At 37.7% G+C, this 19,546-nt stretch overlaps 1 protein-coding gene across 1 annotated transcript in view; it reads left to right on the forward strand.

Moving 5' to 3' along the window:
* Positions 1–209: 209 nt before the first annotated feature.
* Positions 210–19,546, forward strand: part of SUMF1 (sulfatase modifying factor 1) — a 90,989-nt gene continuing 71,652 nt past the window's right edge. Inside the window, exons 1-2 of the mRNA XM_055342572.1 lie at positions 210–499; positions 18,080–18,253. Of these exons, the coding sequence (XP_055198547.1) occupies positions 224–499; positions 18,080–18,253 (450 nt within the window). The 5' untranslated portion in view covers positions 210–223. The remainder of the gene's footprint in view (positions 500–18,079; positions 18,254–19,546) is intronic.

Genomic DNA, 19,546 nt, shown 5'->3' on the forward strand with positions numbered 1-19,546 from the left:
AATAATGGGGCTCACAGTTGGCTAGAAGTCCTTGAGCTTTGTAGGGTTTTGTGTTTTAAAGTCGGCGGAGCCAAGGAGGGGTGCTCCAAAGGAGAAATACCTAGAAAAACTGGAGAGAGAGAGAGAGCAACTCCAAGGCTACCTCCAAAACCAACTCAGGGTTGTCTCCTTTAAGGAGGGCGGGGCCACGTGACCCGGCGGGTCACATGGCTCGCGGGAAAACATGGCTGCGCCCTCAGTAGGGCCGGCTGGTGGGAGCTGCGCCCGGCTGGGTCTCGTCTTCCTGCTGCCGCTGCTCTTGCTGCCTGGCGAGGCGGCTGGGGGCGAAGAGGCCAGTACGGGCGCGGGCGCGGGCGCGGCTTCCCTCGCGGGCTCCTGTGGCTGTGGCACTCCCCAGCGGCGCGGGGACCATGGCAGCTCGGCGGCCGCGCACCGGTACTCGCGGGAAGCGAACGCCCCCGGCCAGGTCCCGGGAGAGCGGCCGCTCGCGCCCACCAAGGTGCTCTCTTCATTCCCCGAAAGCGGGTGGGGTCCGCGGGGTTCTTGGACAGGGTCGGGATGGGCAAGGCAGGGTTTTTTTTTTTTTTTTTTTTTTTGCAGGAAGGCAAGTGGAGATTCTAACCACACCCCAAATCGCGCACGTGCCGATCCTATTTGACGAAGAGTTCGTCTCTCCTGTTTGCCCCCAAACAAACGGGACGGCGGGATCTTCGAGCTCACCCTGCTCCTGCGCATTAGGGAGCTTGGTTTGAGGACAGTTGGCCCCCCTTTTCTTACCTCTTCCTCATTTCCTTCTCACTCCACCCTGTCTTCCTCATTAGGTTCTCGGGCTTTGCATTTTAGGGCCCACAGATTTCGTTAGTCTGGGGTTCTCAACTATCTATGTCTTTATTTTATCGATGGATTCTTCCAGTAGACTCTGTGTCTTGAGGGCAAGGACTCGTCCCACTTGTCTTGTTATCCTCAGTTCTTTAGCACGTGGGAATGGCCAAGTCAACTGTGGTTGCTTTATTAGTGCTATTTACCTGTGCCTCTCATGGTGCCTGGATGTATTAAGTGTTAGTTTACATGTTAGCTACGGGTTTGACTCCTAAACTAGTGCTCCTTCCTGAATACCCAGGACATTGTTTCCTTATTTTATTTTTTAATCCCACTTTTCCTTCTTGTGGTTTAGTTCTGAGCAATATTGAGGACTTGGGTGAGGGGTGATGTCCTCCAGCATGCCTTACCTGACTTCTTACTTTTTCTTCCCTTGAAGTATTTTCATATATTGCCACCATAGTAGCTCTTTACTCTGACATTACAGTTATCAGAGATACTGGTCTCAGATGTCTTTCCCTAACTAGGGAGTGAGGGCGGTAGGGGTCACGACTATAACTTTGTGTCTCTGATACAGAGTGTTAGGAGGCTGGTAGCTAGGCTTCTCGTTGTTTCTCTATTTTGCGTAATTTTTGGCCTTTAAAATTTTCCTATTCCACAGAGGATGTGCTGCATTATTAGTGTTTATCTTTTTGTATGGTGGGAGCCCTAGTTATTGTTGTACCATGTGTTGGCCAAATATTTTCATTCTTTTCTACCGTTCATGGTATTTGATAATCGGTTCCTCCTTTCAAAGCCCCGTGTCTTTTTTATCTGCTTTGTAACTAACAGGGTTGCTGTCTTACTGCATTTACGCATTGATCTGTATCAAATTTTTCCCTAGAACCTTCTGGGCAGTACAGAACATTACTCATTTTAAATGGTCTAACTTCCTTTTGATTTCAGAATGAGATGTGGGTGCCAGTATCTTTTTAATTACATTTATAAGATAAACATTTTTCATTTCTTCAGAATGGTTTTGTGTCTGGACTAGGTATTCTATGGGTCATTTTTGGCCAATTCTTGCATTTTCTTCCGTCCTTCCTCCCATACATGTTTTTATTTTATGCTCATTGTCACTTGAATCCACTTTCTATAATGTTGGGAGGCACCTCATACTATTAGTAAACTAGCAGTTGCTGAGAACATCGCTTACAAGTCTTCAAGGACTCAATTTAATGATCGGACCTGAAGTAGCCTTGTTGTCAAGACAAAAGACTTCATAGGAGGCCAGTTCTTTATTTCTCTGATTTCCTTGATTTCAAATATCTTGATTCATGTGTAGATGACTTTGTTCTAACCTGACACTTAACGATTTATTCTGAATTCAAGAAGTTCAATATGGGAGAGGTGCATGGTTGTAGTGATAGCCCCCTTTTTCCCCCTTAATATTTTAAAAAGCATTTTTTAAGACTTTTTTTTTTTAGAGTATTTTTAGGTTCACAACAAAATTGAGAGGAAGATACAGCGATTTCCCATTATACCCCCTGCTCCTACAGAATGCACAGCCTCCACCATTATCAACAGCCTCCATCAGAGTGGTGCATTTGTTACAACTGATGAGTCTACATTGATGCATCATAATTACCAGAGTCTGTAATTTTCCATAGGGTTCACTCTTGGTGTTTTACATTCTGTGAGTTTGGACAAATGTATAATGACATATATCCATCGTTATCATATAGCATAGTATTTTCATCCTAAAAATCCTTTGTGTCCCTCTATTCATTCCTCTCCCTCCACTCCCCTGGCAATGTCAGATTTTTAAAAGGTATTTTTTTATTTGTCTTGGAGAGAGAGCGAGCGAGTGAGCGAGCGCACAGGCGTGCACATATACAAAAGAGCTGGAGGAGGGGTAGACTCCCTGCAGAGCCTGAAGATCATGACCTGAGCTGAAATCAAGAGTTAGGTGCTTAACCTACTGAGCCACCCAGGTGCCCCTGTCTGATCTTTTTATTGTGTCCATAGTTTTGCCTTTCCTGGAATGTCAGAGTTGGAATCATACACTATGTAGCCTTTTCAGATTGGCTTCTTTCCTTGGAAATGTGCATTTAAGCTTCTTCCAGGTCTTTTCATAGCTTGGTAGCTAATTTCTTTTTATCTCAGAATAATATCCATTGTCTGGATGTACCACAGTTTATTTATTCGTCTACCGAAAGGCATCTTACTTGCTTCTAAGTTTTGGCAATTAGGAATAAAGCTGCTATAAGCACCTGTGTGCAGGTTTTTGTATGGATGTTTGGATAAATACCAAATATTTTCATAAGCCCAGGGAGCATAATTGCTGTAACATATGGCAAAAGTATGCATAGTTTTTAAAGAAACTGCAAAACTATCTTCCAAAGTAGTTGTACCATTTTACATCCCACCAGCAATGTATGAGAGTTCCTGTTGCTTCACACCCTCATCAGCATTTGGTGTTGTCATTGTTCCAGATTTTGGTCACTCTAAGGTGTGTAGTGTCTCACTGTTGTTTTAATTTGCATTTTTTGCTTGACATGATGAGCATCTTTGCCATCTGTACATCTTCTTCAATGAAGTATCTGTTAAGGCCTTTGGCCCATTTTATAATCAGATTGTTTTGTTTTCTTACTGTTGAGTTTTAAGAGTTCTTGGTTTTGGATAACAGTCCTTTTTCAGATGTGTCATCTGCAGATTTCTCTCAGTCTGTGACTAGTTTCCTCATTCTCTTGACGTTATCTTTTGAAGAGCAGAAAATTTTAATTTTAACGAAGCCTCGCTTAGCAATTTCTTTTGTGGATGGTGCCTTTGATGTTGTACGTAAAAAGTCATCACCGTTCCCATTGTCATCTAGGTCTTCTCCTATGTCATCTTCTCAGAATTTCACAGTTTTACATTTTACTTTTAGGTCTGTGATCCATGTTGAGTTCATTTTTGTGAAGCTTGGAAGGTCTGTATCTATTATTATCAATTTGTATGTGGATATCCAGTTGTTCCAGCACCATTTGTTGAAGAGACTGTCTTGCTCCACTGTATTGCCTTAGCTCCTTTGTCAAAGATCAGTTGATTATATTTATGGAGGTCTTTTTCTGGGCTCTGTGTGCTATTTGATTGATCTCTCTGTTCTTTCACCAGTACACACTGCCTTGATTACTCTTAAGTTTATAATAACTCTTCAAGTTAGGTAGCATCGATTCTCTAACTTTGTTTTTCCCCTTGAGTATTGTTTTGGTCATTTTGGGTCTTTTGCCTGTTCATATATACTTAGAAGCAGTTTGTTTATATCCATAAAATAACTTTCTGAGATTTAGATTGGGGTTGTAAAATCTCTGCTTTTTTTTATTTTCAGTTTATTTAGTTTAGCTCAACAGATGTTTATTTGGTACACATATTTTATAACATTGTCCTGTATCTTGGGCATAAGGAAAAGAAAAAAACCTCTGCCCGACCCTCAAGACATTTACTATTTACCCACTGGTAAATGTATGCTCTCTCTCATGGCAGGTGTCCCTCCCTACCTTTCTCTCTCTCTCTCTCTCTCCCTCCCTCCCTCCCTTCCTCCCTCCCTCCCTCCCTCCTCCTACCTTTCTCTCTGTGTTTCTCTTTCCCTGTCTCCCTTCCCCCTCTATGTACAATCACCTGTAAGCATCATTTTTACATAGTGACAATTCTATAGGAGGAGTATGTACAAAGCACTTGGAGAGGAAGAAATGATTCATTCTTCCTGGACAAATCAGGACGTGCCTCAAAGAGAAGGTCACATTAGAGCTAGAGTTTGAAGGAGACATTTTCAGAAGCTAGGGATTGAAGGACATTCTGAGAAGGGGAATAGCATGGGCACAAAGCATTGTGCAAGTGCATGATGTGTTCTGGGAAGTGTTAGTAATTTAAGATTTCTGGGGTGACATTTTTCACACTTTTTAATGTAACACTTTTCAACTGTGAGTGTTTTTTTTTTTGTATTTTATTTAATTCATTTAATGAACACTTGTCAAAATGAGGAACACAAAAAAGTAAATAGCACTGGGCTTTACCCTCAAGGAATTTACAGTTTCACTGGAAAGTTATAACAGTAAAAATTGTATGGGCAATAATTTATATATTTAAACATTTTATTCAAGTTCCTTCTGGTTAAAAATATAATTCTCAATGAGAAAATTATCCTGACAATTTCTGCACAGGTTATTTTGTACAAGGTAGCAAAATGTTTTAATTTCCATGTGTCTTTGAAAACAGTTGCTTGATGGACATTTAGAATCATGGAGTGATTAAATTGTGTGCACTGTATCTATGTATGGGTAATTTTAGTCCTGGTTTCCTATGTGAGAATGTTTCCGATAAGGTAATGCTTACTCAAGTGTCAAGGCAGGATTGAATGCCGTTCCTTCCTGAAACCTTTCCTTCAAGAAGTGGTTTTTCTTTCCTTTAAATTCCCACAACATTGCTTTGTTACCTTATGGCAACTTGTATATTTTCTTTGGTGTTTTATGTGTAGTTGTCTGGTACTCTACATGGGAAGCATTTTTAGACCTTTTTTTAAATCTGTGTATCCGCTTTGCCCCCCCCCCCAGTGCCTTACACATTTTTGACATTCTGTTACAATTTCTTGAATGGTCTGTTAGCTTTTTTTGGTGGATACACTATGGAGAAACTGCTGTGGGAATAAAGTCCCACCCTTTCTAAAGTAACCTTTGTAAAATATTCTTTTGCTGTTATCTCATCCTCCTAAGAATCCAGTAAGAGATATTTGTCACTTTAGAGATGAGGCAGCCGAGGCTTCATAGAATCATAAATCCCAGGACTTGAAGGAACTTTAATGCTATCCCATCTACAATTAGTGTCTGTGGCATTAGAGTAAAACAATGGTATAGATAGATTAGCCTTGTACAGACAGCTAAGGCAGCAGCTTGTGGACAGATCCAGAGATCATACTTCTCTTGTTTACCCCACTTTCTTCCAAGCCTGTAACGTATTATCTTAGATTTGAGGAGAGAAAAGAAGGAAAAGGGAGAACTACACACAAGTATTCATATATGCTTATTTCATTTTTGTATTTAAGACAAAAATATCACAGTAGCAAGTAAAAGAAAGCACAGAACTGCCTTAAGCAGAAAAAAAGCAAGAAAGGGGATGTTTATGGGCTCTCATTGTGGCGAAGTTCAAGAGTAGATATGACCACAGACACAACTGGTTTCAGGGCCTCAGGTAGATCATCTCCTCCTCCTCCTCCTCCTCCTCCTCCTCCTCCTCCTCCTCCTCCTCCTCCTTCTCCTTTTTTTAAATTTTTTTAAGATTTTATTTGACAGAGCACAAGCAGGGGGAGCAGCAGAGGGAGTGGGAGAAGCAGACTCTGCTGAACAGGGAACTTGATGTGGAGCTCTATCCCAGGATCCTGGGATCATGACCTGAGCCAAAGTCAGACACTTAACCAACTGAGCCACCCAGGCGCCCCAAGATCTTCCTTTTTAACCATCTCCTGGCTCTTCTTTTTTCTGTGTTTGTGCCATTTTTTAGGCAGTGTCTCTGTGTTTACTGAGAAAGTAGCTGAAAGAGAGAGTGTATCCCTTTTCTCATAGTCCAGCCAAAGTTTTAAGATTAACTTTGAGTGACTCATGGGCCTATCACTAATAACATATCTGTGGTCAAAAGAATGCCATGGTTGGCTACACCTGAGTCACAGTAGGTGGAGTAGAGTCAACCGGCTCTACCTGAGCCATGTAGAGTTGAACAAATGGTTTTCAAAGGGATGTCAGTTCCACTGACAAGAATAGGAAGGAATGAGGGTTGGGTGGTTACAAGTAATAGATGCCCACTGCAGCTGCCAAGCCCAAATGTGTGTGTGTTTTTAAAAGATTTATTTATTTATTTGAGACAGAGAGAGGAAACACACTGTATAGGGGAGGAGCAAAGTGAGAGAGAGAGAGAAACTCAAGCCGACTCCCCGCTGACCCTTGACTCATAAGATCATGTCCTGAGTGGAAATCACAAGTTGGACTCTTAACTGACTGAGCTACTGAGGAACCCCCCAAATATGATTCTAATGGCAATAGAGTCACCTTGATTTATGTGTTTTTTTACTTGAGTGGCAACGGCACAAACTGGTGTAGCAAAGGAGGTTTTAACTTACTTTCATGGAGGAATGGATTGTTGGAATCTGGAACTTCAATGGAGACTTGATTCAAATGGTTCTTTTCATTTGGTTTAGGGTCCTATAGGGTGAAACACCTGATGCTTTGGATTTCAGTAGAACTACATTTTATATTTGTAGGACAGAAAACTTCATTCCACTTGTGTAAATTGGAAATTATGATCCACTCAGCAATGCAGGCTATTTTTATCTGTAGCCTCCAGAATGGAAACTTGGCTTATTCAGTGCTGGCTAATCTTTGATGGGTAATGAAAGAAGAAGAAGAAAAAAAACTAGGCTGGGATTCCACAGTAGAAGTTGTGATTGTATTAGCATTGTTGGTACTCACGTTGAGGGAGAAGAGGATGAAAAAATGAGGTGATTGTAAAACTTCACTGGGTACAATGGCACAGCTTCTGGTGTGTCTTCTCTTTGCGCTAAGGGCTTTGCGCTAACAGGTCCTACCTGTTCTCAGAGTAGGACCTACTTGTCTTCTGCTGGAAAGCTTTATTTTTTTCTTTAAGTCCTTCATGAAACCTCATATCTGATCATTTTAAAACTACACTTGGAGCTCTTGTCTGAAGTCTTCTGTGTTTCTACTTCTCTGCAGAGCTGCTTGAAATCCTGACCGCTAAGGACCGAGGAACCTTGTGTCTCAGAATTTGAAGGCTAACGAGAATAATGTGTGAGCCTAGTTTGGTTCTTGTGCAGAGTCTTTTAAAAAGGTTTCACTACAATGCAAACATGGTATCCATGTCTGGGACTGTGTTAGAAAAAGAATTTTTACAATTACAAACAATTCAGGTGGCATATTCTGCATCATACTCATGATCTCATTCAGTCAATAGAGTTTGTGTGTTTTCTTTTTTTTTTTTTTTTTTTTTAGGCTATAGAAATGAAAACTTTGTGATTCCCAAAGAGCCTAGGATCTGGGGAAGGTGAAAATCTATCATTAAAATATGTGTGTCACTTGTTAGGATAGATGGAGATATTTATTAGAGGAATCCAAATGAGGGGTGTATGACCCAGCCGAGGAGGGAAATGCAGGCAGTAAAGACCTGAAGGAAGTGGTCTTGAATATTGACTGTTTACAGATACAGTGTAGGTGGAATGCATAGTGAGGGAAATGGGGAGATATTAGGCTTTGATATTTAGATATTTTATTTTACCCTGAAAGGTGATGAGGATACCTAGGGAGTTTAAGTAGGAAAGTGGTATGATCAGATTGATGCTTTATTTTATTGTTTATTTTTTGAACAGATTGTATATTTACATGGCTTAGGAAAAAATATAGAAGGGTGTATAGTGAAGAATTTCATACTTAACTGATAACCTTCCTCTCAGACAACCACTGCATGAGTTCCTTGTATCTCTTCCCAGAGCTATGTTCTGCAAATATAAGCAAATACAAAAATATGTGAATCTGTATTCTTCCCCGACCTCCTTTTCACATAAATACTTACTATGGTACACCCTGCTTTTTTATTTTAGCTCTTTGTCTTGGCAAGATCTTTCCATATTTTATTAAAAGTCTCTTTTTTTCTTGTTTTCATCCTTTTTCCTTGCTTGTGGCTGCTTAATTTTATTTTCTCCCCTAATTCACCTAAAAATATGTGGGTTCCCCTGCCTTTTAAAACATTCTCTGAGGAGCCCCTGGGTGGCTCAGTTTGTCAAGCCTCTAAAAGTCAATCTAACTTTTGATTTTGGCTCAAGTCACGATCTCAGGGTTGTGAGATCGAGCCCTGCTTCAGGCTCTGTGTTGAGCGTGGAGCCTGCTTAAGATTCTCTCTCTCCCTCCCTCTACCCTTCCCCACTCACGAGCTCTCTCTAAACAAACAAACATCTGAGCTTCGTCACTCTTTCAAATTAGCAGGTCATTTCTCCTATTTCACCACCTACTTTCACTTTCCCCTGCTTCCTCCAACTCTGCCGTTTGGGTTCTGTCTCAGAAATCTATTTTCACAAATCACAAGTGACCTACTTTAGTTTTATAATCTCTTACTGATTAACATGTGACTGACAGGGAAGAAGATTTGGCATAATATTGGAAGATATTTTTAAAATTTAGATGAATCCAGACATGAATTGGTTATATTGTAAAGCAGAGATTTTCCAGTCACTGGTGTTTCTGGTAATGTACACAGGCTCCCTTCCCTAATTTATCTGCTTTTGATGAGAGTTCTCTCCCTACTGTGCATTCTGGATGCTGTGTCAAATGAACTGTATTGAAGGCAGCTTCCATGAATTCCTTCTTGCTAACTCAAGCATATTATGACTTATTGGAAAGATCTTGAGGGCTTACGGAATTCTGGGAATCCTGATAACTGTTGGTAACCACAGTGATTGGGAATTATGACAGACAGCATTGGTCTTAGTAAGAATAGTCTCATCAGACCCTGCCTTGTAGTAATACCTTTCTTTTAGTTTTAGTAACACTATTTGAAGATACAGGGTTTTGCCAGATATGGAGATAGCACACAGCCTAACCCCTTTCCCAGTTTTATTTTTTGTTTTGTTTGTTTTCATCATCTTGGGATTATTCTTGGGAACTGGTTCTTTATTTTGAAAGCTGGTGAATAAGGGAAAAGATCAAGAATTTATTTTGGCTTTCCCATGAATATACCACTGAGTAGCTAAGTAATTGAGTAGGGGAAGTTTTTCTTTATAGAAACATTTCAGCAATAAATGAAGAAGGTAGGATAGAATTGGAATATCATCATTTTGCAACCCTGGAGGAATTGAACCTCAATGGCTGCTAATAACATGAAAGAGTAACGCATACACTCTGTGCTTCTTGATGAGGAAGACACCACCACCTACAGAGGAGTCTTACTCTCCCCAGATCAAATGTCGATCTGGTCACGCCTCCAGATTCAGCTGTCAATTTTCAGGAGGTACAGAGGACAGGGAATAGTGATAAATTACATAATAAGGTTGCAGTCAACAAAAATCTTGACTTTGGGAATCTCTCTTGGTCAAATGGCCCAGTTTCTTCAACAAATAAATTGTAAGGGGGAAAAAAAAGGTAAAGGGGGAACCTATAGATTGAGATTCCTAAAAGCCATATATTGTAAAAAAAAAATAAAAAATAAAAAATAAAAAAATAAAAATTATAATGTTTAGAGATGCATAGTTAAATAATTAAACTGCAAATTAGGTAACAATGCATATAAAAGTCAAGATAGTGCAGTATGGTGACCATAGTTAATGATACTATGTTATGCATTTGGAAGTTGCTAAGAGAAATCTTAAAAGTTCTTATCACAAGAAAAATTGTTTAACTGCAGTAGTGGATGTTGACTTGTGATCATTCCATAATATATACAAATATTGAATCATCATGTTATACCTGAAACTAACTTAATGTCATATATCCATTATATCTTAAAAATAAGTTAAAAGTCAGGACAGTGTTGTTTCTCTGGCGAGAGGGAGGATTTGTGTTCAAGATGGGCATAGGAAGGGCTTCTAAAGTGATTGGCAAGGTACTTTTATGGAGGGTAGGTTGTAAGGATGTTTACCTTACAATTTATTAAGCAATATATTTAATGATTTCTAAAATATTTATTACAACTAAAAAAAGATTTTAGGTTTTAGATGATGTGGTAAAGTTATTTCCATTCTCCTCCTAAAATAACAGAAATTGCTATATGCCCTGTATTTTCCAAGCAGTAATCTATGAGGTGCACTAAAAACATCACTAGAATAAATTTGAAATATTGTACTGGTTCATTTGGGTCTCCACCTGATTCCTTATAGAACTGACAAAAAACATACAGTATCTTTTTAAAAGATTTTATTTATTTATTCATGAGAGACATAGAGAGACATGCAGGGAGCATGCAGGGAGCCCGATGTGGGACTCGATCCCAGGACTCCAGGATCACGCCCTGAGCCAAAGGCAGGCACTCAACCGCTGAGCCACCCAGGTGTCCCAAAACATACAGTATTTTTTAGAGAAATGAAAAGCCATGCTTTCTGGAACTATTCTTTTTACAGAATTTCTTTTTATTAAAAATTTTTTTCTTTGCATTGAGGTACAATTAACTACTATTTTTTTTTTAATCTACCCCTCTCCCCAACTCCTGCCTGTGGAAACCACCAATCTGTTCTTTGTATCTATGAGCTTGGTTTTTCTTTGTTTACATTCCACATTGAAGAGAAATCGTATGTTTATCTTTCTCTGACTTATTTTACTTAGCATAATGCCCTCAAGTTCCATCCATGTTGCAAATGGCAAGATTTCATTCCTTTTTATGACTGAATTATATATATATATATATATATATATATATATATATATATTTCTATATACATATAGAAAGACATACATTTATATATACACACATGTACATACCACAGTTTTTCTTTTTTTAAAGATTTATTTATTTGAGAGAGAGAGCACATGTGTGACAGGAAGAGATCTGGAGGGAGGGGAGGGAGAAGCAGACTCCTCACTGTGCAGGGAGCCAGAAGTGGGGCTTGACCGCAGGACCCTGAGATCATGACCTGAGCAGAAGGCAGATGCTTAGCCGACTGAGCCACCAGGTGCCTTCATACCACAATTTCTTTATCCATTCATCCATTCATGGACACTTAGACTGTTTCCATATCTTGGCTGTTTTAAATAGTGCTACACTGAACATTGAGGTGCATACATCTTTTTAAATTAATGTTTTAGTTATCTTTGGATAAGTACCCAAAAGTGAAATTGCTGAATTATGTGGTAGTTCTTTAAATAATACTAACTTTTTGAGGAGCCTCCATACTCCTTTCCATTGTGGTTGCACCAATTTACATTCTCCCCAATAGTGCACATTGGTTTCTTATAACCACATTCTTGCCAACACTTTAATTTCTTGTCTTACTGATATTAGCCATTGTAACAGTTGTGAAGCATACTGATAATAGCCATTCTAATAGGTGTGAGATGCTATCTCATGGGGGTTTTGATTTGCATTTCCATGATAATAATGATGATGTGCATCTTTTCATATACTTTTTGACCATCTGTATGTTTTCTTTGGAAAATGTGTATTCAGATCTTCTGCCCATTTATTAATCATATATATATATATAGTTGTTGAGTTGTATGAGTTTTTTATATATTGTGAATATTAACTCCTTGTCAGATAAATGATTTGCAAAAAATTTCTGTCATTCATTAGGTTGCCTTTTATTTTGTTGATATTTTCCTTTGCTATACAGAAGCTTTTTAGTTCGGTGTAGCCTTACTTGTTCATTTTTGCTATTGTTGCTTATACTTTTATGTCAGATTCAATAAATCATCACCAACACCTGTGCCAAGGAGCTTACTGCCTATGGAATTTTATAGTTTCAGGTCTTATGTTCAAGTCTCTAATCAATTTGGAGTTAATTTTTGTGTATGGTGTAAGATAGTGGTCTAGTTTCATTCTTTTGATTGTGGCTATCCAGTTTTCCATACTGTTTATTGAAGAGACTGTTCTCTCCATTTAATATTCTTGGCCTTTTTGTTGTAAACTTATCGACCATGTATGCATGGGTTTATTTCTAGGCTCTCTATTCTGTTTCATTGTTTTTATGCCTATACCGTATGGTTTTAATTACTGTAGCTTTGTAATATTGCTTGAAGTCAGGGAGCATAATGCCTTGCAGGCTTGTGGTTCTTTCTCAAGATTGCTTTGTCTATTCAGAGTCTTTTGTGGTTCCATACAAATTTTAGGATTGTTTCTTCTATTTCTGTGAAAACTGCCATTGGAATTTTCATAGGAATTACATTGAATCATGAGAATGCTTTAAACAATTTTTTTTGCTTTAAAAATATTAATTCTTCCAATCCATGAGCATGAAATATCTTTCCAGTGATTTGTGTAATCTTCAATTTCCTTCTGTAATGTGTTATTTTAAGTATACAGGTCTTTCACCCCTTTGGTTAAATTTATTCCTAGATATTTTATTATTTTTTGATGCAATTATAAGTGAGATTATTTTAATTTGTCTTTCTGATGGTTATTAATCTATAGAAATATAACAGGTTTTGTTTTGTTTTTGTATTGATTTTGTATCCTGCAACATTGCTGGAATTTTTTTATTAGCTTAGGAGTTTTTTGGTGCAATCTTTGGGGTTTTCTGGATATAATGTAATCTGCACATGGTGACATTTTTACTTCTTCCTTTCCAATTTAGATGTCTTTCTTTTTTATATCTAATTACTCTGGCTAGAATGTCCAATATTAAATTGAGTAAAAGTGGTAAGAGTGGAAATCCTTGTCTTGTTCCAGATCTTAAAGGAAAAGCTTTTAGCTTTTTACTGCTGAGTATGTTAGCTGTAGAATTGTCATATATGGCTTTTATTATGTTGAGGTTTGTCTTGTCTATACCTACTTTTTTGAGAGTTTTTATCATAAAAGGGTGTTGAATTTTGTCAAGTGCTTTTTTGCATTTATTGAGGTGATCATATGATTTTTAGCATACATTTTATTAGTGTGGTATATGACATTAACTGATTTGCAGATATTGAACCAACCTTTCATTCCAGGAATAAGTCCCACTTGATTGGGGCGTCTGGGTGTCTCAGTGGTTGAGTGTCTGTCTGCCATTGGCTCAGGTCTTGATTCTGGGGTCCTGGGATCGAGTCCTACATCGGGCTCCCCACAGGGGACCTCCTTCTTCCCCTGCCTATGTCTCTGCTTCTCTCTCTGTGTGTTGCTCATGAATAAATAAAATAAAAAAAATACCACTTGATCATGGTATATAATCCTTTAATATATTGTTGAATTCAGTTTGCTAATGTTTTGTTGAGGATGTTTACATCTATGTTCATCAGAGATATTGGCCTGTAATTTCTTATTCTTGCAGAATCCTGTCTGGTTTTGGTGTTAGGATAATGCTGGCTTTATGAAATGAGTTTGGAAGCCCTCCTTCCTCTTCAGTTTTTTGGAAGTGTTTGAGAAGAACTGGTTATAATTCTTTGAGTGTTTGGTAGAATTCACTAGTGAAGCTGTCTGGTTCTGGACTTTTGTTTTTGGGAAGTTTTTGATTATTGATTCAATTTTCTTAGTAAAAATCAATCTGTTCAGATTTTTTACTTATTCATGATTCAGTCTGGTAGGTTGTATGTTAGAAATTTTTTCCATTTCTTGTAGGTTGTCCAATTTTTTTGGCATATAATTATTTACTATATGATCTTCACTATATAATCCTTTGTGTTTCTTTGGCATCACTTCTAATATCTCCTCTTCCATTTCTGATTTTATTTATTTGAGTACTCTTTTTTTCTTGATAAGTCTAGCTAAAGATTATCTTTTTAAAGAACCAGTTTCTTAAGGTAGGCATTTATTGCTCTGTACTTCTCTTAGAATTTCTTTTGCTGCATCACATAAATTTTGGTATATTTCCATTTTTATTTGTCTCCTGATTTTTTTTATGTATCTTTTGATTTCTTCTTTGACCCCTTGATTGTTCAGTAGCACATTGTTTAATTTTCACATATCTGTGAATTTTCTAGTTTTCTTTAGGGAATTGATTTCTAGTTTCATATCACTGTGCTTGGAAAAGATGCTTGATGTAATTTCATTTCTCTTAAATATATTAAGATTTGTTTTGTGGCCTAACATGTGATGTATCTCAGTGAGTGTTACATGTGCACTTGAGAAGAATATGAGTTTCTTTTGTTTTTAAATGGGATGTTCTGTATATGTCTGTTAAGTTCATCTGGTCTAATACATTGTTTAAAGTTGCTATTTCCTTTCTGATTTTCTCTCTGGGAGATCTGCCGTTGTATTGGATGTAAGAGGGTATGAAGTCCCCAATTATTATTGTATTGCTATCTGTTTCTCCCTTCAGGTCGGTTAATATTTGGTTTAATTATATAAGTGCTCCTATGTTGGCTGCTTAAATTTTTACAAATGTTATATCCTCTTGTTGGATTGGCCCCTTTATCATTATGTTGTACTTCTTGTGTTTTATTGTAGTCTCTGTTTTAAAGTTGAGTTTGTCTGATATAAGTATAGCTACTCCAGCTTCCTGTTGGTTTCCATATTCATGGAGTATCTTTTTCCTTCCCTTCACTTTTGACTGGAGAACTTAGTCCATTTACATTTAAAATAATTATTGATAGATATGTACTTACTGTCATTTTGTTAATTGTTTTCTGACTTTTTTGGTTATTCTTCTCCTCTTCTGTTCTCTTGCTCTCCTTCTTTGTGGTTTGATGGCTTTCTTTAGTGGTATGCTTATATTCCTTTCCCTTTATATTTTGTATATTTACTAAGGTTTTCCCCTTTGTGATTACCATAAGGTTTACATATAACAACTTATACCTGTAATATAAGATATAAGTTTTAAGTAGATAACTCAAGTTTGATTGCATTTTAAAGTTTAACATTTTTACTCCCTACTGCCATGTATTATGTTTTTGATATCTCTTTTTTTATATCTTTTCATCTTGCTTATCTCTTAACTAATTAGTAATGAGCTATTTTCACTACTTTTGTCTTTTAACCTTCATGCTTGCTTTTATAAGTGATTGATCACAGTGTTTGCTATATATTTATAAACATATATTTCCTTCACTTGGGACTGTTTAATATTCTGTTGTGTGGATGGCCCACAATTTACTTAACCCATCCACTACTGATGGACATTTAGGTTATTTCCAGTCTTTTAATGTTAAAAACAGAGCTGTAATAAGTTGCATTGGATACCAAAGGCTGGTTTCAGAAAGTTCAGTAGGTGCTTAAATATTTGCTGAATGAATGACTGAACAGAAGATAAATGGCTTAGACAGGAGCAAGAAGGGATGTAAAAGGATGAGACTGGAGACAGTGTGATTAGTTGTGAGGCTCCTGCAGTTGTCTGGGAATAAAAAGAGGGGAGAGATCATTGGGACATATATTTAGGAGATCCAGTAAGATGGAGTGACCTCTGTAATGCTGGGATTAGGGGGCAGGAGTAGTCAAGCATGATTTCTTAGAGTAATAGTAATACATTGGGCATTTATCCATATGTCACAGATGAAAAGAACTTCATTTTCATTGGGAAATATATGCACAGAATTAAAGACTAGCAAAGATAGTCAATGGAAATAGAAAGTAAGAGTCGATGACTGTTGATTGCTACTTTCCATTTCTTTTAATCTTGTTTTTTTTTAAGATCTTCTGGTGTCATTGCTAAGTCACGTTTTCTGTTTTTATTTCAACTAGTTATCTTTCTTTGTCTTCCTTTTTTTTTATTCTTCAATTTGAGCTCTTATTTCATAGATTAGAGGCTTCATGATTCTTATGTCAATAAATTGATTTTTCATTCAGCTGTTTGGAAAGCAAGATACTGTGTCTGCAGAATATATTTCTGACAGATGGTATGATTGTGTTCTTTTTTTAAAAAAATTGAGATAGAGTGACATACCATAAAACGTACCCTTATAAATTGAACAATTCAGTGTTTCCTAGTTCATTCACAAGGTTTCACAACCATCATCAGTAATTCCAGAACGTTCCATCACCCCAAAAAAGAAACCTATATCCATTAGCAGTTATTTCCCATTTCTTTTTCCCTCCCACTCCTGGCAACCACTAATACACTTTATGTATCCTTGGGTTTGTCTGTTCTGGGCATTTCGTATGAATGGAGTCATACAGTATGTGGCCTTTTGTGAGTAGATTCCTTCACTTAGCATAATGTTTTCAAGGTTCATCCATATTGTAATATGTATTGGTACTTTGTTCCTTTTTATGGTTGAATAATATTTCATTTAGTGGATTTACCATATTTTGTATATCATTTGATGGACTTTGGAGTTTTCATTTTTTTGGCTATTATGAATAATGTTGCTGTGAACATTTAAGTTTTTTTCATGGACATTTTCATTTATCTTAGCTATATATCTGGAAGTGAAGTTGTATCATATGGTGACTCTTTATTTAGATTTTTGAAGAACCAGGAGACTTTTCTGAAGCAACTACATCATTTTACACTCCTACCAGCAATATATGAAGGTTCTAATTTCCACATCCTTGTCGATACTCGTTATTGTCAGTCGTTTTGGTTATAATCATGCTAGTGAGCATGATGTATAGTCTCTTTTTAGTTTTTACTTATATTTCCCTAATGATTCATGATGAGGCTTGCATTTCTTTTCTAAGATTTTTTTTTTAAGATTTTATTTATTTGAGAGAGAGCAAGCACAAATGAGGGGGCAGAGGCAGGGAGAAGCAGACCCCTGGTTGAGTAGGAAGCCTGATTCAGGACTTGATCCCAGGACTCCGAGATATGACTTGAACTGAAGGCAGACATTTAAACAACTGAGACACCCAGGCGCCCCAGGCCTGCATTTCTTAACCGAATATTTTTGGTGCAATCTTTAGGCACTGTATTTAGTGCTGGAAATACAGATGTGAACAGGGCAGTCCACTGGCCTCTTGTAGTTTAGAGTTTGTGTGAGACAGTAGATAGGATTAAAGTAATTGCAATTAGAGTTTTAATAAGGAATCAATTAAGGACAAGGATATAATAAGAACAAGACATAGTCCCTTATTAAGCTTTTTAGATATTCTACTTCAATGATTTAAGCTTTTTCTATTTCATTGGAGACCCACATTTACTTGGTGGTTTTTAAGAATATTATATACGACATGTTTTGCATTTGATCTTAAAAATGGTTCAAAAGAAATGAGAGCATGTTAAAGGAAAAAATATACTCAAATGTATAAAGAAGTGGAATATCTCCCTGCCTTTGTACTCCAGAAATTAGCAGTTTGGTGACTATTGCTCCAGACCTGTTTCCATGGCATATATTGAGTAGAGTTTAGAATAAAGAACTACTTTCCTAAAGAATTTTCATTTTTTCCTTTTTTAAATATTTGCTTTTTAAGTAATCTCTATACCCAGTGTGGAGCTTGAACTCATGACCCATAGATCAAGAGTCGCATGCTCTTCCAACTAAGCCAGCCAGGCATGCCAAGAATTTTCACTTCTTTTTGAGACTAGTCCTTCTTTCTTAGGAGCATGGAGTGATTCTAGTGATTGTACAGTGATTTCTGTGGTGGGTGTATGAAAACTGCTGGGTGTTTACTGTGTGCTAAGCACTCTGCACTTTGTATCAGTCTACTTTGGCTGTGATGGCATGACTCCTCATCTCCCCTTTCCCTGCAGATGGTCCTCATCCCCGCCGGAGTGTTTACAATGGGCACAGATGATCCTCAGATAAAGCAAGATGGGGAAGCACCTGCGAGGAGAGTTTCTATTGATGCCTTCTACATGGATGCCTATGAAGTCAGTAATGCTGACTTTGAGAAGTTTGTGAACTCCACTGGCTATTTGACAGAGGTAATAGGGTTGGGATGGGGAGGAAGAACTTGTTCTTTTGCAATGTCGTTTAACCACTTTTTCTTGGATGCCCAGTACTCTGCTCAGCAGTTAATATATATTTCATCTAATCCAGTTCTCTTAGCAAACCCATGAGGCCAGTTATTTTTCAGGTAGTGAACTAAAGATTAGAAAAGTGGTTTGCCCTGAGTTGGCACAGCTAGTTAGTGGTGGAGCTAGGATTCAAGCCTGGGCAGTGAGATGCCAGGGTCTGTGTTCTTTACCATCATGCTGTATTGTGTCAATGCTTTAATATGCCAGAGAGTGCCATTGCCTGCACAGGCTTTTTGAGATCGCAGATAGCATCTAAAGTAAGGCCACTTTTCCCTGTCAAAAAAAATTACAGTTCGGTTGTTCAGCAAGCTTTACATATTTCATTAAGCAATAGATGCAGAAATACAGCTTTTCATTTATGTGGTTTTCTTTCTTTCTTTTTTTGAGAGAGAGATGGAGGGAAAGAAAAAGAGAGAGAAAACATGCGATGAGGGAGGGCATGCAGAGGGAGAGGGAGAGAGAGAATCTTAAGCAGGCTCTATGTCCAGTGCAGAGCCTGACACAGGACTTGATCTCATGACCCTGAGATTATGACCTGAGATGAAGTTGGGAGTTAGACACCCTACTGACTGAGCCACCCAGGTGCTCCTGTGGGTTTTATTTCAATGCCTGACAACTTATAGGCTCTCCTATAGCAGTTCCAGGTTATTCTCTGGTCACTGAATCCCAAAGCAAGGTTCTGGAAGTAGACACTTCTTCTAAAAGGGAATGGGAAGGAGATTTTCTAGTTTATGAAACTTTCTCTAAGTGTTTAAAATATACTTGTTTTGTAGGCTACCCATTTTCTCTCACCAAAGGACTTTACTCTTGCCTTTAGTGTGTGAATTCCTTGTTTTGTTTTATTTACCCTCAACCCCAGCCCCAAACATCATTTTTTTCTTTTAAATAAACAGTAATTTGAGACATCATTTTTCTTCTTTTAAATAAAAAGTAATTTGAGAGTACATGCTGAAAGCAGAACTACTTTCAAATTTGATTTTGTAGCATCACAGTCCTTTGGAATTTCCTAAAATATACAAAGCAGTTTTCTCTTTTCTACCTATTTAGAGTAAACAGAAGTCCCTCTTCTTTTTGTTTCATATAGATTGTCTCAGATCAGTTTCCTCAATAGTCTATGTAAGTCTACCCTCAGACCAGGGTTCTCCATAAAGAAGATAGAATAAACAGAACTTAGGGCATCCAGGAACGTAGATGGAGAAA

The sequence above is a fragment of the Nyctereutes procyonoides genome, unplaced genomic scaffold (assembly GCF_905146905.1).
Source record: "Nyctereutes procyonoides isolate TBG_1078 unplaced genomic scaffold, NYPRO_anot_genome, whole genome shotgun sequence".
Classification (NCBI taxonomy): domain Eukaryota; kingdom Metazoa; phylum Chordata; class Mammalia; order Carnivora; family Canidae; genus Nyctereutes; species Nyctereutes procyonoides.